This window comes from Protopterus annectens, chromosome 7.part0 (genome assembly GCF_019279795.1).
Source record: "Protopterus annectens isolate FY-2018-M chromosome 7.part0, PAN1.0, whole genome shotgun sequence".
Lineage (NCBI taxonomy): Eukaryota > Metazoa > Chordata > Ceratodontiformes > Protopteridae > Protopterus > Protopterus annectens.
Genome location: NC_056739.1, coordinates 1,138,165,396 through 1,138,190,928, shown reverse-complemented (window position 1 = coordinate 1,138,190,928; position 25,533 = coordinate 1,138,165,396). Strand labels below are relative to the sequence as shown.

The 25,533-nt window shown below is 38.4% G+C and overlaps 1 protein-coding gene across 1 annotated transcript in view; it reads right to left on the bottom strand.

Moving 5' to 3' along the window:
- RASGRF1 (Ras protein specific guanine nucleotide releasing factor 1) overlaps window positions 1-25,533 on the bottom strand; it is an 892,789-nt gene that overhangs the window by 151,632 nt on the left and 715,624 nt on the right. Inside the window, exon 20 of the mRNA XM_044076380.1 lies at window positions 6,153-6,213. Within this exon, the coding sequence (XP_043932315.1) occupies window positions 6,153-6,213 (61 nt within the window). The remainder of the gene's footprint in view (window positions 1-6,152; window positions 6,214-25,533) is intronic.

Sequence of the window (25,533 nt, the reverse complement as noted above, 5' to 3'; positions counted from 1 at the left end):
AAATACACTAATTGCTTGGTCATGTAAATTGGGAGCCACTGATATTTCCATAGGAAAGCACAAAGCTAACTGGCTTTAGCTGCTCCCCAGACAGCCACATCATCGTGCAGCTTTGCCTGTGAGAACATCCACTGTGCGGAGGCCCCATGACTGTAAATCCTCAGTGGTAGGGCAGCTGTACAAATCAGAAAGGCTTACAGCAAGGGGAGAAGTACTATGTTAAGGTTTCCCCATCAAGGAATTGTGAGTCGCAGCCAAAGTATAACACAGCAAGCAAGCTACTATCCACTATTACACAAAAAAGGGTTATGGGCATATTTATATGCCAATATTAGGTCACCCCTCATTAGTCTAAAATGCCTTGAGTGCAGTCTAAATAGCCTTAATCTTTCAAGATAAGATACATTTCTGCACTGTCAAATTTGCTTTGTGAAATCATTCTGAACCCTCTCATGTTTGCTCATATCACCACTACTAAACCCAGAATATACTCCATAACAGGCATCATCGTCATCATCATCTCATTTTATCCCATTTTCTACATAAGAGTGGGGTGTTGTATCACTTGTTGCCATCTCCCCTATTCACTGCCACTCTCCTACCTCCTTCAACATTCATGCCTGGCTCTTGCAGGTCTTGTCTCCATCCACTATATGCTGGACACCCTCTTTTCCTCTTACCTTCTTCCTGTCTCTTCCAAATATTCTTCACCAGGTTATCTTCTGCTTTCCTACACATGTGACCATTCCATCACAATGTGTTCTCTTTGACCTTTACTGCAATTGGAGCTAGTTTGGCTTCTGTCTGATGTCATCATTTTTTCATCTGTCCCACAGTGTGCATCCTACCACCCATCACAGGCATCTTATCTCCATCACCTCTAGCTTCCTCAACTGTTCTGTCTTTACTGCCCTAATTTCTATACCATACAGTAGTACTGGCCGCACCACTTTTTTAGATCCTACTTTTCAGCTTCTTTGGCATTCTTCTGGCATACACTACATCTGACACTGTGCCAGTTGGCTGCAGCCCCTCTGATTCTACCTTTGACCTCCTCATTCAGATTTCCCTTCTCCTCTACCAACCCTCCCAGATACTTGAAGCAGTTATCTTGTTCCACTGTTTTCCCTTCTATCTCAATGTTCAGCTTTTTCTCATTTTCCCCATTTGCTGCCATTACAACTGTTTAATCTGTACTCATTATCATCCCATGTGCCTTCAGTTTTGCATTCCATTCCCCTATCCTTTGCTGAAGTTCTTGCTCAGAGTCTGCCTGTAATGCCACATCATCTACATACAGCAACTTTGTTGATCTGTCCCCTCTGACCTGTTTGCTAATGTAGTGCTTCACCACTGTGAACAGTAGTGGGTTTAGAGCTGAACTCTGATGCATACGGAACCCCTCTGTGAGACTGAATATTGTTTGTACTTGAGTCATTGGGTCCTTGCACATTGATTGCACTGTTTCTACCAATGTTTCTGGTACTTTGAACCACTATAGGACTGCCCAAATCAGTTTTCTTTGAACCTTGTCATATGCTTTTTCCAAGTTTAGGAATTCCCAATTGTACTCTTTCTTCATCTCTAGCCTCTTCTCAAGTAACTGTCTCTCTGCAAACATCTGATCTAAATCCAAACTGCTCATTTCTCATCTTACTTTCTACTACTTTGCAGATTTTTTTATTAATCACCATCTCCAGAACTTTTATGCAATGTGATATGAGTTTGATACCTCTATACTTCCCACAGCTGTGAACATCCCCTTTGTTCTTAAACATAGACACTAGTATGCTTATTCTCCAGTCATCTGAGATATGTATTTCTCTCCATACAGCTATAAGTACCTGCAGGAGCCATTTCTTCCCTCGCTCACTCAACATCTTGACCCTATCTACTGTGACCTCATCTGAGACTGCTGCTTTCCATGACTTAGTTTTCCTTAGTGTTGTTCTTGCTTTTTCTAAAGTGGGCTCCTCTGCTTCTTTCATTGGAGGCTTGTCTGGGGAAGTACAGCTTCTGCATGGTTTTCTTCATTCAGAAGCTGCTGAAAGTACTCCTTCCATCTGCCTTTCATGTCATGTGGACTGGTGAAGAGGTTGTTGCTGCATTTCTTGTCAGGGGTATCTGACTGTCTTCTTTATCTTTCTGTCTTTGCCTTCCAACCTGATATAGTTTCTGTGTACCTTCCACTCAGTCATGGTAGAGTGCCTGTGATGACTTGTTCTTTGTATTGAGACTCCTGTCTTGATCTCTTTGTTAGCCAACCAGTACTCCTTCCTTTCCTGGACTTTCCTTTCTCTCTCCTACTTTTTCCAGCACTCCTCCTTTCTTTTCATGACTTTCTGGACTTCTGCATTCCACCACCAACTTTTCTTATGTACCTTATTTCCATAACAGGCCTAACCAAGCTTGTATACAATGGCATAAGCACAGCTCTACGCCTAGAACACAGAGAATATTTTTGATTATTCCATAACATTTCTTCACAATGTCAACATGAGTAAAGACAGCTAAATTATGATTTGCAGGTTCCCCGATGTCTTTAAAATATGTACAAAAAAGAACAAGGCATTCTGGGTCAATGTCATATTAGCACCATGGGAGTACTTTTCTGGTTACTTCCGCTTCAGTGCACATGGATGTAACGCCCTGGGTGTGGGTTATGCAATGGGTAGATCGCACCAAACTGCTTCTCACTTCAACAGTGAGCTGACATCACCAAGCTGCTCCATCCACCCACCAGGTAGTGCTTCTTTTTTAAATTTCTCAGACATAACAACACTGTGTTTGCTATCCATAAACTATTGTGTTAAGTTCAACTTTCTGGTAATTTTCGGGTAAGTCTTTACTATTTTATGCATCTCCATGGCATTTTCATTTCCTGTTTTTTCATTGGTTGTATGCTGTTCGTATTTCTTTCATATTTGGTTCTAAATATGTACATTGTAATCAGTGTCCTTATATGTTGACAGCTGCTGTAGTTTGTTAAGAATGATTTTAATTTTAAATTGATTTTACAATTGGGTAATTGTGGTTTGAGTGGTGTGATTTTCATTGCAATGTGTTCAAACATTGTCTTCTTCTTCTTCTTTTGGCTTTTTTCCGGTTAGGGGTCGCCACAACAGAGCACCTATCCGCTCATGATTGGCAGTGGAGTTTTACAGTGTCGAGTTGCCAGCCCGGCACCCAACCTTCCACAGAAGGCACACACACGCACACACTCACACCTAGGGCCAAATTAGAGTGCCCAATCCACCTATAGCATGTCTTTGGGAAGTGGAAGGAAATCAGAGCACCACAGGGAGGACATGCAGACTCCGCACAGAAAGCACCCCAGCCGAGAATCGAACCAGAGAACCTCTTGCTGTGAGGCGGCAACGTTAACCGCTGCACCACCATGGTAAGTTTGGAAAATTGAGAGATTCCTTAGTAAGATTGTATACAAACATAATTATACTATAACAATGAATAGTAATAATGCCTTATTCAGACATTCTGATTTATGCCACAATTGGAAGAAATGTTATGTTGAAATATTGAACAAGGTTAACAGAGACCCTAGGTGTGAATTATGGGAATCGCTACTAGAACATCGAGAGTTAATGTGGCAATTAAGATTGGATGCCACTAGCCCACTGGGCTTGAATGACCTCACCTCTGTTGTTCCAGCTCTTAAGTTGTGGTTGGTGAAATTATAGTGTGATATATGATTTTTTTTGTTGTGTATCAAGTGATTATTTATTAATAATTTTAATGAGAACTAATTTTTAATGAGAATTTTTTAGTAACTTATTGATAGATTTTTTTATAATATATGTATGCCAGCAATTTTGTGTGTAGTTTTTAGGTTACTGTTTCTTTAAATAACCGGAATATTTTGGCTATGTTATTTAATGTTTGACTTGAAAACACTGTTTTACTTCTTATGAAGTCCAACATTTGACTAGGATGAAAAAATCCTAGTTGATTTTGTAAATCTAACAAATAGTTTGCTAAACGTTACTAAATAAAGTTATTTTCTGTGCTTTTGATTGCTTGACCAGCTATTTTTTTTTTTTGTGGAGAAGTATGAAACCAACCTTAAAGCATAACATAAATCTAGAAAATGTGACAAAAATTAAGGTTAGGTTATGTATACCTAGCATGTAGCTGAAAGAGAGGTACACAGTGAAGTAGTGAACAGTGAAAATGTGACAGATTAATTTGGATCTATTGGCAAGATACACAAGATGAAGATACAGATGGAAAATGCAAAAAATAAGCCAATCAAGTAGTATTAATGGAGAGAACATGAGAAAGTAGAATGGCTAAATGTTATTAGAAATATAAGAAAGGGCCTGTAATTTTAGTCTGACAGTGAGAAATTACAAAAATATACAACAAATAATATTAGACAGACATACAAAATAAATAGATGGGTGCACCTAGGTACTGAAGAAGTTTAATATAATAGAGGGGGGGGCAGGACGAGTGAATCATTCAGACCATTCTTCTTAGCCATTCATAACAAAGTGTGCTTCATTATGCATTCTTGTGGAAGTTTAATATAGTCCCCTCAGCTTAAAGTTAAACTATTTCTTTTCAGACTGAGTTTACTGCATTATCTGTGTACTAAGTACAATATAAGTGCATTTACGAGGTAGATAGTGTAGCCATCATAGCTGTCCTTATCAACCATTCTTTTTGCCATATACACATGGGGGTGGTTTATCATATCAACACTAATCAATGAGAACAAATCACCTAGTGCCACTGTTTACATTACTGGGCTGCTAATAATATTTATATAGAAATACTGATACATATGCTAATTGTCATCATCCATATACCATATATTTGTTATTCATACCTATCTCTGTGGTACAAGGTGTAAATGCAGCAAGTTTAGATTAAGAACATAGCTGATTAAGGTTTCAAATCTATCTAAAAGATACTTTTATGGGGAGAGGTTGGCATAATTGTTAAGGTATTTACCTCACAGACACAATGTACAGGGTTTGATTCTTACCTGCGAGGGAAATTGGCTAGGCTTAAAATAGGACATAAAGACAGCTAGCCTAGTACTTAGCTATAAACCTCTGAACCTGTGCAGCAGCACATATAACGGCCTTTAACCCACAGCATTTACAGTCTCTCACACACACACACACACACACACACACACACACACACATGCACATCACACACATGCACGCACGCACATCACCCACACACATATACCTCCCTCCCATAGTTTTGCTTAATCTTGTGGCAGCCCTTTTTACTTACATCTACAGTCACTTGCTGACTGAAGTCAGTCCATGTATAATGACTGTCAGGTATGCAATCATTTGTTAGAGTCACCCTGCCTTTAATACATCTGACCAAATGGGTATAGTACTATGTTAATCAAAACAATGTCAAGTGAAATTTTGGCCATATAATGTATGCTTTCTCAGCTCTCAGTGCTGCTTTTTTCACAGAACATTAATAAATTCCACTACGATTTGTCAATTTACAACTTAGTGAGGAACCAACTCAATGAGCGCAATGGAACAGGAAATCAACCTGATGAGAAAAAACAGGCAATCCCCTTTCCATGTAAAGGGCGGCCCTCCAACACACCCAGAATTCTTATATATGGTAACTCCATGGTCACACAAACATGACGAAGAAAAAAAATCTCTCCCCAAAAAAGAATAGATTCCTACGAATGCTTAGAAATTGTACCAGCAGTGATGTTTTTGTGGAAAACAATGAGTGGGGAGCTAATTTTCATCGAGTTGCATTTGGTGAGTTTGTTACTCATTTAGTTTGAACTTGGTGAGTAGAAAGCAAGCCATTTTAGCATTTTGTAGTCTGTATACAAATATCAGTGAAATGGTCTCACCTACAGAAGATACATTTTTTCATGAGAACAACATAACACTGGCAAAGAAATTAGGTGCAAATTGTCCCAGAACTAGAATCAGCTTTTCCGGTTATTATATCCTACGTTTTTGGATTTACTTGTTAATTACTGATACTAACAACTGTAGTTTATTTTACATTTATTAGAAATATTTGTATCATTTGTACAATATCTGATTTACAGCTGTTGAGCAATATCTAATTTATAGCTTTTGAACTATATTATGACATTCAGTTAAAATTAACAAAGCTTGATTGCTTACCATCTGAAAGATCTCTTCTAGTGTGATCTGATTGTCACCTGGGTCCTCCTGAGTCAGTGTCCTGTAGTGAGCAAAAAATGTACTTTAATAATATGAGCTGATACACATTATAAATCTGTGATCTATATTTGTTAAAAAATGCAGATCTGCAATAGTGCAATAATTTCTGTCCGCAACTAAGTTGTTTAATGAAACACAAAGTATTATATTTATTGCCATAAACACGGTTACCATACAAAACCTTGTGCCATAGCACTTAGTACAACTAAAATTTTAAAGTGCAAAGGATTCATAAATAGCTCTAACACGTGTTTCTTTCTTGTGTACATTGCAGTTTTTGCTTGAAATTAGTATTTCGTAAAGATAAATGCAGCTGATAACAACATGGGGTTTATTATTACATTTATGGGTGTGGGGGTACAGTTTTTGCGTGGGCAATGTGGGGAAAATCTTCCCCAAAAGAAATTTAGGTTACATGTACAGTTTTTAAGACAATTTTCATCTATATTATCTGTTTAATTCTTATTTTATTATTAATTTTGTGAGTTTTTGGATGTCTCACTTTGACTTTTGTTGAAGATGAAGTATTCAATAACTTCACCTAGTACCATGAGTCTTCCCTCTAGTGAAAACAAAAAAATGGACTGGTGGGATTAATCTAGTTAACAAAATGAAATAAAGAAACCAGCAAATAAACAGCACTTTACTATAAAAGAGCTGGGCAAATCATGAATTAGCAAACTAGGTCCTAGTAAATCCACAGCAAAGTTTTCCTAGTTACATTAGTTAGGGATGGAGACATGTTCCAACATTTATTCATAAAAATTACAAAGTTTCTACATACTTATCATATTTTTAATACTCATCACATGGCAAATAATTCAATGCTTGCTGTATATTCCCTACTGCCTCCACTGTACACCTTAACAGCAAAAATGCTTTTTCATACAAACTGTGGAAAACATTCAACCAAGTCATAATGCCATTCTTTCATTTTACAGTGCCCGCATTACTCTATTCAGGGTCACTGAGGAGCTGTAGCCTACCACAGCACTCAGTTACTCAGTTGTCATAAGACAAATAAAAATTGTGGCTAGGAAGCCAGTCCCAGCAGGACACACAAACACACACACACACTTACACCACATACACACCTACAGGTAAATAACGGCTTGCAAATTTAACTATTGCTATGTCTTTGAGATATGGAAGGATAGAGGAAGTCATTGCAAAAACCAGAATGAGAAAGCATTCAGGCAACACAGAGTAGATACCCAAGCCAGCACTATGAAGTGGCAACACTAACTATTGCATCACATTAGTAAATGAAAAATTACCAAAATAAAGATAAAACAAATGTTGTTTTTCCCAATCAGCATAGTCTCCTGACATACACATAAACACATCAGAAATTACAGAAATGTAAGTGGTATTTAGCTGGAAATCCTCCCTCTGTACTATCCTGGTTATCTTGAAGATTTCTGCTGCAAACCCCTGTGTTTTAATCAATTATATTACTGTATATAAGCAAGCTTACATAGCGAATGTTGTACAACATTTAAGAAGGACTACTTTTCCAGAGGAACACATTGAAATTTGAACCTATATTTCATAACAATTGTTTCATTAAAATCTCCGTATTATGACTATGGGTGGGGATGCTGAGCATTAATTAACTAGTTATACAAACAAAAAAGATAAAGCTTTACCTCATTTGATAAAATATAGTCTTACAGTAAACACAGGCAACGAAGATTTCAACTCAGATATATGTATTACCTGCATAAATATGTAACACTCTGCATATGCATCATTAAAAATACAAACGGCCTTATATGAATTACTAATGCCAAATACAGTTATTTACAATAAAAAAATACAACTAAATAACAGCAATAAGAACATTAATACTAAAATCATTGAACCAGTTCAAACATAACATAATGTTGGGGGTGGGGGCCATTTATCATATGTAGAAAGAAAAAAAATTGGCATTGATCACAAGGCAGGAATATTTTGTGTAGCAAGAATGAAACAGTGGCTTGAGTGACAGAAATTCCATACAGTAGGAGGGAAATGAGAAATGTCATTGCATCAGGCAGTTAACCAAATGAAACCCCCTACTGCCTGCAAACTATGCCAGAAGTCTTGAAGAATCAAATTTTCCCTATTACAGGGACGAGTTAAGTCTTAATGGCATGCTATACTTTTGAAGTTTTTCTTGTATAAAAAATAACTAAAAAACTTGGTATAGTGTGGCATAAGATCCCTTATGGAACATTTACTTGAATTAATTTCAGAACTGAAGCACTGAAATACTCTAGAATAACAAAGCAACTCGGAATTAAAAAATGCATCATTATGCTTATTATAATGCATTTCGCAGGGCCACTATGACATATAGCAAACAAAAAATGCATGCTCCTAAGCTGACACAAGGGACTGGCTTATTGATTTATTCCTTGAAATTAATCTTTATGGATCCCATTCTAAATTGTTACAAACATCAAGAACAAATAGCATACTATACAATCCTGTTTCTGCAAGGTCTGGTTAGTGCACTTTGAGTGAAAAATTCAAAACTGATATAGTGTTTTAGCAGTCTTGTTGGATATTGTCACATTCTAATGTGGCAGTGTGGGGACACCATGACTGAAGTAGCATTAGGTAGCATGACAGAGTGTCTCAAAGACAATTTCTGCCATTTTATTGCATGCAATACAGTGAAAACTGAGCGTGGTAGATTTACAGTGTACATCTGTTGCTGTCTATTGTAGCAACTGATCTGTTAGGATGGCAGCATTATTCATGTATGTGTATGAATGAAAAAGACCCAGTTCTGGTGTGTGAATATGTATGTGTTTTGGGTGTGTGTGTGTGTGTGTGTGTGTGTGTGTGTGTGTGTGTGTGTGTGTGTGTGTGTGTGTGTGTGTGTGTGTGTATGTGTGTGTGTGTGCGTGTGTGTGTGCGTGTGTGCGTGTGTGTGCGTCTGTAGGTGCCTTTGCAATAGTGTTGTGTTGGACTTTAGGTGAAACACATGCATTTCAGCTGAACTGTGTTATTCAGAATCATGAAAATTTGTACTAAATGCAATTCTTTCATGTCTCTGAATCACTTGCTATCACAGCTGCACTACTAGAGCTCACTAGCCATGAACTGGTAAAACTATGGCAATACTTTCTCTGAATATCCCCATATGTAGTCATAAATGACTGGAATGAAAGTCAAAAATATGCAGAAGCTGCTAATCAAAATTCAGGGGAAAATTCCTATAGTTTTACATTCCACTTTGGCTTCTTCTCCTAAGGAGGTTATTAGAGTCATATTTTTTCTAGATATCCTTAAGCCTTTCTGGATACAAAAATAAAGACTTGATCATTTTAAGCCAGAGAGAATATCTTAGTCCAGAAAGTTGTGTGGGCATTTCAGCAGTTTCATGAGGAAGGTATACAAATAAGGAAGTAGATGCTGTTTCAAATACGTTTCCTTTTTTCTGGGTGGCTAGCTTTAAAAGAGAATTTTCATCTTTAGATTTCATTAGTGTAGCTATAACTGGATGTGGTGATGAAAATTCCTGAACTCTGGTTGTAGTAATAAATATCTATGGGTTCAAGTGATTTTCCCATCAAGTATGGAAAAACCCTGTAGACTGATTGTTCTAGACTAAATGTAGTATCACAAATGGAAGGCCCAAGGAAACAAACTGCTGCAGATAAAATCCAGAAGATCTTTAATCCAGAACCTTTTTGAAATAAAACCTTGTTTAAAACTATGAGAGATGGGAGCTTTTGTTCATAAAATACATGAACCTCATCAGGTAAACACTACTGGAAGTACACACAGCTTTTGTGTTCAATCACATCTGGTGTAGCTGACAAGGGTGAGAAAGGAATTAGGATGCATTTGCCTATTCATGTCTCTTGGGGAAGATGAGAAAGCATGCCAAGTCATAGGTAACATCACGATCACAGTAGAGACCAGAACTGGTGAGGGGCATTTGCACTCTAAGTGGGTAGGGAAACAGAGGAGCATATCTGTGTAGGAATTATATAAAGCCTTTAAATATTATTTTCAAAATAAAAATGAAAATGTGAGAAACGATGTGTGAAATATATAATTTTTCTTTCTGTAAAGAGATGTAACTAACTGTGTAAATTAAAATAGAACTGCCCCCCTACCACACACACACACACACACACACACACACACACACACACACACACACACACACACTGCTCCCTGTAATATTTGGAATAGAACTCTTTATATTACAAACAGCTTTGATTTGAAATGAAAAAATGAAAAAATTCTGGTTAAATTTTAATTTTCAACCAACAAGAAATGCTGAACTAGGGTTATTGTGCTTTTCTTTTCTTTTATACTATGGACTTGATACCCTATAAATAAGCCCAGAAGCACTAAATGACATTTTTTGTGGATACCAATTATAAGAAAATACACAATGCTTTTCCACAGCCAATGAGCTCAGAATTTTGTATTTCCCAGGTGGCACTTTTAAGTAATGAATGATTATAGAAAATCAGTGATAGTTAGACTACAGTAATCTCCATTTAGTCATAGCAGTAGGATCATTTAGCTGCTGTTAGTGTTTTTCTGATGTCATTTGTAATGTTTTATTTTTATTACTCTCTGTGCCAGCATATAGTTCTTGGTATATTAATTTGTTACATATTAACTCTTTTGCCTAACATTTGTTAGGTGAAGTATTTTATTTTTCAGTCACAAAAGCTTTTGGTTGGTAGTTTATTTATTTGTGCATAAAGGTACTGGCACAGTATTGGTGAATTATTAACTTTGGCATCCATATTTCAAATTATGCAATAGCTATCGAGTGATCATTTTATGACTCACGTATTTTAAGAGCAGACAGTAATTGTGTACCTGGCATGCTAGAGTGGCAGTGTTAACAGAAAGACAGGAAAGGAGTACTGGTTCTAGAAAGGTATTGTTAGTCTCTCTTGAGAAACATTGTAATGTGCATATAAAATAGTTTTTGCCAAAAATAAGTTACTCTTGAGAAGATTGCAATGAGCTGCAAGCAAGGTCACTGAAATGTTGTGAAGCCACACAGACTGTTCAGTAAAAGACTTATTTGGGTGTGGCAGGTACTACTAATAATCTGAGACAGCAGTGCATATTTTCATAAACTTTTAAGGTAATTTGCCCCTTGCATATAATTCAGTGGTCAGAGGTGCAGACTGAGATGCTACATCCTCTGTCTCTAGCTTATTATTTAATTTTTAATTATGTATGTTACACCCCTGCTATGGGCCAGTAATCAAGGAGCCTGAATCCTCGCCAGTGAGGGACGTTCACTTAGGACAAAAATAGACACACACAGTATTTCCAGGTGCAGCTCTCTGCACCAAGCACAATTTCCCATAGGAGCACACAGTGAACACACGCTCAGTCTGGAGTCTGGGTTTCCCTCTCCCTCTCTCTCCAGGACCCCAATAAGACTTCCCACTGGCACAGCTATACAGTTGAGTCCTCAGCCAAGTGTCCCAGGCCTAGTCCTCCACCATCCTCTCTGTGAAAGTAGTGCACTGTGCCCCTGTTCCAAGTAGATGAGACACACACACACACACACACACACACACACACACACACACACACACACACACACACACACAAACACATACACTTTGAGATATGATTTACACACACACACACACACACACACACACACACACACACACACACACACACACACACCTGGGAAAGGCTGGCACAGATTTACTAGGTATGCCCCTCTGCCCAGACTAAAAGGTAAATACTGCCATCAGGATACTCCAAAGCCAGCTAGTCTAAGGCTGTTACAATGGTACCCAATTATACTCAGTGAAATTAATACTAATACAAATGGCAATGATGACCAAACAGCAAGGCTTTCAGGAGCAGCCACATGCCACAGTGTCACCAAATAAATATAAGTACTCTCAAAGGTTAAAATATTCTCTAAAAGACCAGCCACAATGAAAAGTTTAAATATATTTAATAATAAATAATAAAAGAACATGAAAATACTTAATATTTATTTACAACAAACACCAGAGTTTCAGTCACAGGAAATAGTAAAAATAACACAGATGGATAGATTCACACAGACACAGAAAAAAACAATACTTAACTAATCTCACTATATTTTCAGACTGATCTAAAGAATTACTATTCTCTGGTTATTTACTAAAGCAAGGCAAGCTGAAGTAGGTGAGTGGTCTTCTTGTCAGGTTTAAAAAACAATCTACTCTGAGACTTCACCTTGTCTAGTATTCAAACATCATTTGAGGATGGATTACAGAATGATATCACATACATCTGTTCATCTGACTTTTGGTTCCCATATTACCACCCTTTACTAGAAACTAAACTAGAATCTTGCACATATATGTTACCATGCACACAGACAGAGCTTTGCTGGAATGTGTTATAGCATTTGGAAGCTATAAAACCATTTCAACACTTCCACCCTTCCAGGGTAGCAATTAGTTGACTGCCAAGGATAATACAGAAGGCTTCCTAGTACAGACTTTTTGGCCTAAATTAAGTCATTTAATTTCAGGATATTTTTCTAAAAGTTAGCTGGGGCTGAGCTTAACATCTTCTTTTCCAGTATCCTCTGTTATAGTATATACATTTTTCAACACAAGCATCTGTACAAATCAGTTTGATATACAAATGACATAATTCTTTACAAAATCTAAGCTAGTTATGCTGGCATATGTTACACATCCACTGCCCTACTTCTCCTGGTATAGCTGGCAGTACCTCACATCATCATAATGCAAATTGTGGAATTGTGGAATCATAGCTCCTGTCCTTCACCCAATGGTATGCACAACTATGATAATGAATGCAAGAGAACAAATATTATGGACTGTCACTTCTGCCTTATGAAAAGCCTGAGCTACAAACAGCCATGGCAATTCAGTAGATTTATAAAGATCCACTGTTACCCATAGTGATTGATGTTATACAAAATAAAACAAAAAATGATACAGCATTTTCAAAGATGTATAGATTTGTTGTAAAGGAATACCCTGTGGAACATAATATATTACATCCTGTCACTGATGCTGGGAAAGTGCAGCCCTCTGTAGATTGCTGACATTTACCATGTGGTTACAGAGTGTTAACTCAAGTCAACCTACACTGCAGAGTGCTTGAGAGTTTATGTGAGGGACAGTTATGGGCAGGACCACTAGAAAATTGCATATGCAATTTTTGTATTATTTCCAGTTTTCATGCTCTCCACACAAAATGCATATTTTTAAATAATTTATGATATTATGTTTTGGCTACAATGCATTCAAGATCTATTACTTGAATAGTTAAGCCAGACAGAGAATAAAACACCTGCACTAACAACCATTTTCATGAAAGCTGTGCCCTTATCATGATTTTTGGCAGTTTACGTTCTTTGTATTAAAGGAGTTTTGTAATTAAACAAACTGGATGGTGCACAAAAACAACACTAGTGAACCAGGAACATGCTATGGTGCTGAAGTACATTGCCACCAATATGAAAATAAAACTGTTTTACTAAGCAAATAACCCTCTAAAAATACAAATATAAGTACTTTTGTCCACCTAACAGTGACATTTTTCAGATACTTCTCACATCAGAAAGCACAGATTTAAATACCCTTAAGTTGAGTCCTGATTGGTTCAAACAGACAACACCCACCTCCATTTCTTACATTTAGAAAAGCTCAGGTGGTTTCTTCATTATTCAAAATAGATCAAATAAATAAATATATTAACTACTCAAAACAAATAGAAAATGATGAATGATAAAAATGGAAGTCCTTAGGAGCACAGCTCTTAAAGATACTACTGAAGCAGAAAAATACATCATAAATTTAAGACTGACTATTTACTAGTCCTGTGTACTTAAAACTCAATTAATATAATAGTAACTGGTATCTAAACACTTTTTAAATATGATATAAAATTGATAATTAAATTCAATCTTGATCTGGCCTAGGGTTTTGACATAATGCCCCACTCAGGTATCACTGAGAAACTCCCCCAGCTGGGGATTAACCCTTCCATCACTATATGGGTACCCAGCTGGCACAATGACAGAACACATACTGTGAAAGTTGGTGCATCAACCTCTACCAGTAGAGCTGTCACCACTGGTGTACCCCAGGGATCTGTGCTTGGTCCTTTACTGTTTACAATCTATTTCTCAACAGTTTGGGCTAAAGTATATGGCCTTTGGCTTACCAAGTTTGCTGATTCTTGCATATTGGGTGCAGTCATTGAGTCCACCAATCATGATAACATACTACAAGAGAGGCTAACACAAACAAATGATTGGTGCAGAAGACACACCATCTACAAATGTGATTTTATTTTGGCTTTCTGCAAAGTGGAATTCCTTGCTAATTACAACATTGACAACACTCTTCCTGTGCTGAAACCCAGTGGTAAAAACCTGGGAACGCACAAAAGATAGCAATCTGAACTTCAACTACCAAGTGACCATAATGGTATGGAAAAGCTACATTGTGCACATCATAAATCATGCCATCATATTCAAATCTGAGGATTATGTAACAGCACTGTACTCGAACCTCATCAGAAGACTAGTAGAGTATTATCCTCCCTTTTACATGTACCTTACCAGACACCTGCAGCAGATGGAGAGACCACAGGGGTTTCTCACCAAGAAAATACATGGTCTAAAAACCATAACATGAAATATATGACTAGACTGAAAGCCCTGTTACTGTAATCTGTATCATAAAGGATGAGGTGGCATCTGCCTGGCCTCCAGGCCAGTCTCTGACCCTACCCTTGTGGGAATAGTGCACATCCATAAATCAGATATAGCTGATGACATCAGCAGTGCTTTTTTGTGGAGAAAATGGTAATAGCAGTGTCTCACATGCTGGTGTAAAAGGCTCTGTCTAATGTCAAGCAAGTGCACAAACATACACATGGGTGCACACACAAACACACACACACACACACACACACACACACACACACACACACACACACACACACACACACACACACACACACAAACACACACACACCAGTTGACTGCAGTGAGAACAGAACATTCTACCTATCTAAGTACACAGACTACAGAGCTTAGTACTTTACACAAGTGCCATGGCACAATTCTGACTTTTACAATGCAGGACAACTTATAGTGGATGACATTAGCACTGGATGTTGGAGAGAAGATGGGAGGCCTGCATGAAATGGATGTGTAGGCATGTTCAACTGCGAAGATAACTCAAGTTCTGCATATTACCAGACTGGTGAGTGTGCAATGAGTATTATGTGGTGGTTGTATTCCAATGTGCAGATATAGTTTAAAATAACTGTATGCAAACAGGTGTCCATATTACCACAATTATTTGAAACTCTGAATATGTGTTGTCATTCTAAAAATGTGCATAGTATAGCACACATTTGTTATTAATTTATGTAGTGTAGTTGATATATTTGTAAGCAAGTACTGACAGACCACGGTTGCAGTGCATGGGAGGAGGTAACACATGGCTGCATTGTAAATATCTGACATATTCTTAGAGCCTTCATTTTTTATGTTTCCACATGTAGTTTCTTGGCATGAAGACTAAATGGACAGAAAGCAGCACTAATACATGCTAACATTTACTCTGAATAGCACAACAGCAAGCGGACGGTTTGCTCTGTGGATAGCAAAGTGTTTGCGCATGCAGGATACACAGTTCTACTGCTCTCCTTGTTTGCATGTAGTTAAGCAGTGTTCAAACACAAGGCTCATTGCTAAAATTATGAGAGTTAATACTGAGTGTATGAAACACACCTGCTGCTTAGATGACTCTGTGGCAGCAGGTATAAATGCATTGACATTTATTTTTAAGCTCAGATGATACTGGGTTTGAATCCAGGTGTATGTAATACTTTTAAATAAATAGTGATAATGCAATGAATTTATTCTTTATACTGCATTCACCATGTATTACTGAGAGTTACCTTAGCATGGCATATTTAAGCAGCATTATGTGGAGGTAACCACACCAAGAAAAAAACTGTTCAACATTGATTGTCATTGCTGTGTGATGCCAAACTCCACAAAAACGTAGAGGCCAAAAAGTGCTTTTTTGGTAGTTATGTTTGTTATGCATAATTCTGTTTTTGACCAAATTATAGTGTTAAAATGAGGTAGCTAGGGAAGTGTTGAAATGGGAAGGAAGCAGGGTGAAGAACAAAAAGGGAAAGCAATATAGGAATGTGCCAGAGGGAGGTTGGAAAGAACCATAGCTATATATTTCTTTAACAGTGTAAACTGAAAATATGTGCATAATATTAGCTGAATTTGGACTGCTACCTCCACAAAGAGGGGTGACAACAATGCAATCTTGTTGTATAGCCAATTGGACTAAATCAAGTGTGTCAAAAAGAGATGTGTAAAATGAAGAGCTATATATGGGATGATATTTTTGTGGGACAGGTGCCCATTTTTTTAATACAGTAAGAGAAGAATGCTGAGTAAGGTGTGTTGGTATTTCTGGGTCAGGTAAATTGGGTAGGTGAGGAAGCAAATGCAAACAAACAAGACAAGGCACAGGGATGGTGCAAGATACAAAAGGTTGCGGACACTGGACAACACAAGCTCATGCCCATCAAACATGGAAAAATGAGAATCTAGTCCTCATCCACAGGACTGTCATCACTGTCCCCTTACTCCAGTGGCCCATCAAACATGGAGATAGTCAGAATCTAGTCCTCACCCACAGGGCTGTCATCATTGTCCCCTTACTCTAGTGGTTACTCTAGTTCTTGATGTCTCCTCCTCCTATGGACAATGAGGGAGAGCACAGATATATACCAGTGGTGGGTTGCACATCTCTATGCACTAGCCCTGGCATCTCCTGGTGGATGATAAAATCCCCACCTCCCCCACTATTCCCAGAGGGTGCCACAGCACCAACTGCCAGCAATGCTACCTGAGGGTGAAGGTAGTGCAGGGGAAGCAGAGGCAGTGCTGCCAGATTGGGTCCCAGATGTGCTGGGCATCAGTGCTGGAGCTGGTGGGGCAGGGTTAGGCTGATCCACTGGGCTGGCCTACCTCATTGTGGTGTGAAGCATTTAGTGAGTTGTTACAGATGGATGATATGGAGACATTTTGATGGCACATAATAGAAAATAAAAAAAGAGATAAGGGTTGGGGTAAAAGAAAAAAACAGATAAAATTAGTACCATCATATGTGACATACAATGCACTCTCCCAATTACACAACTATTTTATTTGAACTGTTATATTTAAGTATATGTCCTATCAACTACAGACTATTAATACAGATTGCTCAAAGTAATCCTTGCAATGTCCATATATTGCACATATGCTTGAGCCAAGTATACTGATTACAGTTAACAGCGGGGCATTTATACCACTTGTATAGAATTAAATATATGTAATATTATGAAAGAAATGCAGTCTTGTAAAGTTGCTACTCATGGTATTTGAATCCACAACCTCTGACTACAGTCTTACACTTGACTCCTAAAGGTTGTTTGTGCTACAGACTCATGCATGCATACTTGCTTTTACAGTTAGGATATGCATGCTCATTTTGCTTCTACTGCATAGAATACAAACAATTCTATCATTAACTTTTAAATCTACAATAATACTTGTTTTGTGCTGCATACATACCACTTGCTTCCCTCAGTCTCTTCAGTTGATCAGCATGAGCCTGTTGATTCAACTCTATTTCAGCATTAGCTGTGGAAAGAAAAGAAAGGAACAGAAGACCTTTATGCACATCAGTCTTGCCTATATTTAGCTTTCTATGTATTAAAAATATACTACTGTGGGATGTCACCAGTTTGAAACTCAGTCAACCACTGGTTGGGAGTATACCTCTTGCACTTTTGTAGGTCATTGAAATAGTGCCTGTACTGTTTTCTGGATACAGCCTTACCCAAACTACTCTAAGCCACAGACTTGTACTGTGAGCCAGAATAGTCCCCCTGAGGAAGCCTTTGGCTGTGGTGCTTTACCAGGAGTCGAACAAATATCTTAAGACTCCTAAACACCTTACCTCTGCTCCCTAAACTGAGCACCTCCCCCTCTGATACCAGACATGTCTAATACCAAAAGTAGAACAATGGCAACTAATGATTTCCCACCAATTCCTGTCACTGCCTTTACTGGTAGTGTGCAAACCCGAGCAATGATGCCAACTGCATTTGCAAGATGTTAACTGTTAAGAGAAAAAGTTTTAAAACATACTGTTATTTGTCTTTTTCCTCTTCTTGCAAAGTGAACATGTTATTTGTTGGGATATGCCTATCAAAGATGGGCCTCATCTGTGAACAAAATGCAGCATGGCTTATGAACCTGAATAATAACTGTTTTCTGCATTTCAGAATAAAGAGATTTGGTTATAGTTTAGTGAAGCCTGGGATAAGGACGCATGGCCGAGTAAGAGTTAATTTACTGAAGCAGGCTGTGTGTCCTGGAAAATTTGAGCTACCATTGTTGAACTGAACATTCTGTACTTCTTGAACATTCTGTACTAACTGTTGGTTTGAGGTAATTTTTGATAAACACGTTTACCTCAGGTGTTTTTCCACAGCCAACTGTCAACGGTCAGAAATGTAACAAAAAGTTGTTTTGCTTGCAGTATAAAAGATGAGGAATAAACATAAATCAGTAAACAAGTTGACCAGAGGAGATCATCTTGGCCAACATGCTGTGTAATCTGGTTAGCTGCTAATAAAGAAGTTTTTTATCACCTGAGGCAGATGTGACTTGTTTGAATTTTTCTTCTGACATTTTGGTCCTTCGGACCAGAAACCTCTATGAAGATACGGATCAGACCTACAGAGAGACCGAAAAACCTGTGCAGGTGAGGGTTTCTCATCTTAAGATTCCCTCGACTGAAAGCCCTCCAACTGATTTGTCGTTGATAGGAGGCCGGCCGCTCTCTGATCCCTATCTGAGGGACGGTTTCTGAATGAAAAGGGGAAACGGAGTCTCATCTGGTTCAGGTAGGATGAAAAATAAATTTTCTTTTAATTTAATTTAACCTTGTCGACAAGGATTTTCTTTTTAGTTAAGGATGGGTAGGATTACTTGTTAAGATTATTTTGTTAGGATCACCCGTTAAGATAGCCCCATTTTATAATAAGCCCTGTAAAATAACTTTGATACAGTCCTAAGATAAGAAATCTAGGGGAAACATGGGTTCGAGTTGCTGCAAGTGTGAGAGTGATGTCTGTTTAAATGTTGATGCTAAGTATATGAAAGGTCTAAACAAAAATAATGTTAAATTTTTGAAAAAGTGGAAGTTGAAATATGATTTTGATGGTACACTGAATAAGAATGCCTGTGCAAAATTGGTTAGAGATTTGAAAAGAGATGTGGGAACTAGAACTAAAAAGCAAAGACAATTGGGATTTCCCCAAGCACAAAAATGGTTAGAAGAAGCAAATAGACGAGTTACAAAAGAAAAACAGTGTCAGGAAAAAGAAAAAATAAATCAAAAGGGATCACTGGTGCCAAGTGGAAAAGTAGCTTTATTTTTAGATAAGGAGGATGAGCATACAGTTTGTGCGGTGCAAAGGCAGGCAACTGCCCCACCATATGGGGAAATTGCTGCTACTGTACCAGCGGAACCTCCTCAATATCAGTCTGAAGATGTGGGGTCTGTACAGCAGGGTGGGTTATTGGCTGCTCAAGGAAGCGTTGTGACCCCTCCAATTTACCTGCAAATTCCCGTAGTACCCAAGGTTGCTTTGCAACAGGTAGACCAACCTATGCAGTTAAGGTCAGGACCAGCAGGGCAAGGACGTTGGGCCATTAAACTTTCTAACTACTCAGAAGCTCTTCCCTTAATACAAGTTGCAAACCCACAAGCAGGGGATGTTGGACACGAGCCAACTATTTTAGTTTATCGTCCCTGGGCTAGAGAGGATATAAAATGAGCTACAGATGGTATTCCTCATCCCAAGGTTAATTTCCAAAAGTTTTCTGAGGACATAGTTGATATGCGTTTAAGTTATCATCTAAATGGTTTAGAAGTAGAACAAGTAGTGCGACAAATCCTGGGTCCAGATTGGCACTTAGTTTGTGGTACTTGGACATGTAAGGCAGATGACGGCACTACATTAAAGCATAATTCTGGGGTGTTAGACACGCGAGTCACTGATCTGTTAAAGAGAATTTCTGATAAGTGGCATCCAAGAGCAGATTGGACAGTAATAAATCAGTGCATCCAAAATGATGATGAATCTGTAGAGCACTATATTGTAAGATTGACAGAAGTGTTCAATAACCATTGTGGAATGATGATTCCGCAGGATCAGATCAATGATAGTCCATATGAACAGCAATTGAAAAATGCTTTTCTTAAGGGTTGTAGGGCTCCGATAAGTAGTTTTATAACTAAGCATATGGTAGATCATAAAACATGTAGACTGCAACCTTTGTTTGAATATGCACGGCATGCTGAGTGACATTTCAATTTAAAAAAAGAAAAAGAAAGTACAAGTGTTAGCAGTAGGGGATGATGGTGGTATATTCTTGGTACAGGACCAAAGGGGGCAAGGGCGCCATGGTGGCGTAAAAAAACGTGGGGGCGCAAAATGGGATACGTTAAATAAACCGGGTGGACATTCAGAGGAATATGAGGGGAGGTTGAAACGTGGAGAATGTTTTAAGTGCAGTAGACATGGGCACTTCGCTGCCGACTGTGAAGGGTGGCAACATCCCCCACAGCTTACGAACAAGGGCTCCGCATGGCTATATGATAGTAAAGGAAGGCACCAAATTCATTATTGTGATTGTTGTAGAGAAGGAGAAAGTGAGAATGATTGTGATGAGGATGAGGCAGACATTCTCTGCGATGAATGTCAGAACACTCAGAAGGAAGGGCGGGATTGTGACTGTGAAGTCATAAACCTGGCAAATTTGGGTATTGCTATGCATCTAGATCAAAAACCCATGATAGAGTTTTTGGTTGAGGGACAGAAAGTGGAGTTTTTATGTGATTCAGGTGCATCGCGTACATTTTTGGGTCCAGCAGTTCTGCCTCCGAACTGCGAGACAGATGAGTTTGTCCTTGTGAAAGCGGCAAATGGGAAAATCTATAAGGAACCACTGTCACATCCTCTATTGTTCACAGAATCGCAAACAAACCAAACTGTTAGGTCTAGGGTAATTATATTGAAAGTTAGTACAGTTCATTTGCTGGGAAGATATTTGATGCATTTGTTTGGAATAGCGGCAATTCTCACACCTAAAGGCAATGAGGCGAAAAGGTTAGCGGATGGCTTGGTGGTACAGGGAGTACAAGACTTGTTTTACTGGTATAGCCAGGACGTGATTTCAAATGGTCCGGGGAGGGTTGATACAGATTTGATCAACCTAGCTTTAAGCAAATCTAGGAGCGGGTCACCGCAGGTTGCGGCACACTTACATTGTACAATGTTCTATAGAAAGGCCCCTGGTCCGGATAAAGAATTTGAAAAAGAATTCTTTAAGCACAAACGTGCAAGGATAATTTTGAATGATATGTTTTGGGATACGCAAGGTAATACAGTAGTGACCTGTACATTGACCAAGGAAATGAGTTCTTTATATCGCTCAGGTTATAGCCCACATATTTCAATTACTAAAGCGGTGGGCACACATTGGGTAGATTTGGCGAAAAAGGTAACGAATTGGGACACAATGTCTGAAAGTCAGTTGAAGGATCAACAGATCCAGGTACAAAGATTAAATTGGGTGACTTGGGCACAACCAAGCGTGCACCTCAGGGATGACAAAACAGAAATGGCATGACAAATCCTCCTAATCCAAGAGGAAGATAGTGCGTTAAGTGCCTTACCTGTAGATTTATGGTCAAAAGGTAAAGGGGATGTGGGACTGATGAAAACAGCAGGTGAAGTTTGTTTAACTCCAAAGTCAGGTTTTAGACCTCGTAAGCACCAATATCCGCTAAGTAAACAAGCAGAGGAAGGAATTAAGCCAGTTATTGAGCAGCTAAAACAGGTAGGAATTTTTGTTGAATGCCCAGATTCACCCTGCAATACTCCGTTGTTTCCTGTAAAGAAACCGGATGGGTCATGGAGGTTGGTTCAGGATTTACAAGCAGTTAATTCGGCTGTGATCCCAAGACCACTGGTGGTCCCTGACCCCTATACATTACTTAATGATTTACTACCTCAGCACAGATATCTTTCTGTCATAGATATAAGCAATGCTTTTTTCTCCATACCACTACATAAGGAGAGTAGATTTTGGTTTGCATTCACTTATCAAGGTAAAAGATACACCTACACCAGATTGACACAGGGTTATTGTGAGAGTCCGACAATATTCACACAAGAAATGACTGTGAATTTAGCTCAGTTTGTTCCCCCAGAGGGAAGCCTGGTTCTGTTGTATGTAGATGATATTTTGTTGGCCTCATCCACGCAGGAAAGTTGTAGAAAGGATACCCTTGCCCTTCTTAGTTTTTTAGCTGAGCAAAGACATAAGGTAAATAAAGAAAAGTTACAATTGTGGAAAGCACAAGTAAAGTACTTGGGTTATTTAATTTCACAGGCAGGTAGACAATTGGAGAACAAAAGAAAACAAGCAATTCTTGAGGCACCTATGCCCACAACTAAGCGGGAGATGATGTCCTTTTTAGGTGTGACTAATTTTTGTAGAAGTTGGATCCCTAACTATGCTGAGGAAGTAGGGCCATTGACCGCACTAATCTATGACACTCCCATGGCTAAAAATGATATACAGTGGACAAATAAGGCAATACAGGCATTTAACAGAATTAAGCAACTGATATCAGGCTCCTCTGTTTTGGGTTTTCCGAACTATTCTAAGCCGTTTATACAAATGGTTGATTGTAAGGGAGGATATATGACTTCGGTTCTGGTACAAGTACATGGGGATAAACAGAGACCGATAGCTTTCTATTCCTCCAGATTAGATCCTGTTGCAAGGGCATTGCCGCATTGTGTTCAAGCTGTAGTGGCAGCCGCCATGGCAGTACAAGCCTCAGCATCATTAGTTTTGTTTCACCCATTACAATTGTGGGTTCCACATTCAGTAGCTACTATACTTTTGCAAGATAAGATAACCTTTTTATCTCCTAGTCGACATTTGTCATGTATGACAGTGCTGCTGACACAGCCTCATATGACCATAGAAAGATGTACTACTCTTAATCCGGCAACACTTTTGCCGACTCCAGAAGAAGGTACTCCACACGTTTGTTTAGAGAGCATTCATGACAAAGTGCTTCCTCGACCAGATTTAATGGATATTCCGTTGGTAGATTCTGATCTTGTTTTGTTTGTAGATGGATCAGCAAAGAAGGACACTGTAGGAAAAACACTAGTAGGGTATGCAGACACCACAGAAACTGAAGTTTTGGAGGCAAAAAGATTGTCAAACATTTATTCTGCACAAGCAGCTGAGTTGGTGGCTTTGACTCGAGCTTGTACCTTAGGGGAGGGTAAAAAAGTGACAATTTATACAGATAGTCAATATGCTTTCTCCACTGCACATGTTTTCGCTCAACAATGGAAGAATAGGGGAATGGTTACTGCGACAGGCAAACCAATAAATCACAGAGATTTAATTTTACAATTGTTAGATGCAGTGCAATTACCACTTCAGATAGCGATATGTAAATGTTCCGCACATACCAACAAAAAAGATCCTGTCTCCAGGGGAAATGCCCTTGCTGATATGGCTGCAAAAAAGGCAGCTCAAGAAAATTATTTGCTTTTGCTTTCAAAGATGGGCCTCATCTGTGAACAAAATGCAGCATTGCTTATGAACCTGAATAATAACTGTTTTCTGCATTTCAGAATAAAGAGATTTGGTTATAGCTTAGTGAAGCCTGGGATAAGGACGCACGGCTGAGTAAGAGTTAATTTACTGAAGCAGACTGTGTGTCCTGGAAAATTTGAGCTACCATTGTTGAACTGAACATTCTGTACTTCTTGAACATTCTGTACTAACTGTTGGTTTGAGGTAATTTTTGATAAACATGTTTACCACAGGTGTTTTTCCATAGCCAACTGTCAACAGTTAGAAATGTAACAAAAAGTTGTTTTGCTTGCAGTATAAAAGTTGATGTCAGTAAACAAGTTGACCAGAGGAGATCATCTTGGCCAACATGCTGTGTAATCTGGTTAGCTGCTAATAAAGAAGTTTTTCATCACCTGAGGCAGATGTGACTTGTTTTAATTTTTCTTCTGACATTAACCCAAACAGCAGCAGTGCCAAGCAGGGGGGAAATAAATATTTTAAATTGAAAGGTTGACCTGACAGTTTACATTAGTTTGAGGGGTGACTGCTGCTGTAGGTTGAAAATAAATGTTTTAAAATTGAAAGGTAGCTGTTATATATGTTAGCTTTGCAGACACACATTGGGAGCATACATTTCACAACCTGACACATTTTTGCTTTGACTTTATACACTGACAAAATTGATTTTTAAAGTGTGGGATTCAAACATATGCATAACGGACAAAACATTTTCTTCCACAGCGTTGATTTTTCATCTTTGTCACAGAAGAATTCATGAATCATTCATAAATATAGCTGACAGTTTCAGGTGTTAACCATGTATGTGTATTACCTGGCAAGGTTCTTGTCTATAGATCCATTTATGTATGTGAAGGCCATCCAAGTCCAGGTAGCAGAATAATACTTACAGAAATATAATAAACAGTATGCCCTTAGTCATACATCTGAAAACATAATAAGGGTATCTTATCCCTCATACCTATAATTCATATAAGCTTCACTATCTAAAGTGTTATAAGTGAGATTGAATATAATGTGAAATTAAACAACAGTAAAGATGTCTAGAATGTATTAGAACACAGGACCATCTGTATGGCAGCCATGTACTTACCCCTGTTGCCACAAGAATGTTGAAATAGCACTTGTATATTTTTCTGTTCATTGCTACAGACTGGACTGTCACAACAGTAAAAATATGTTGCACTGCCTGTATTAGAACCCAGGACCATCCATATTACAGCTCTACACTTAACATCTGCTGCCACAGGAACAGTTATATGACAGTTGCATAATCCCCCTCTTCATTCTTAAGTTCTGTGTGTTAACCACTGCATAATGCCACTTAGCATGTTTGTGTGGTGCCCAACAGAATTAATAGAGTGCATCCATTTTAAATTATCGACTGTCTGCATTCTGTCTGGAGGTGTTCAATGGCTGCAGATGTTGGGGAACCTTGCTAACCACTGTGCAACTTTGCTTAGTGGCGTTGAGTGATGGAAAGCAAAAATTGCAACAATGTATTCTTTTTTACCTTTACACTTTCTATGCCCTGTCTACAAGTGTTCTGTCTGCTTCCTG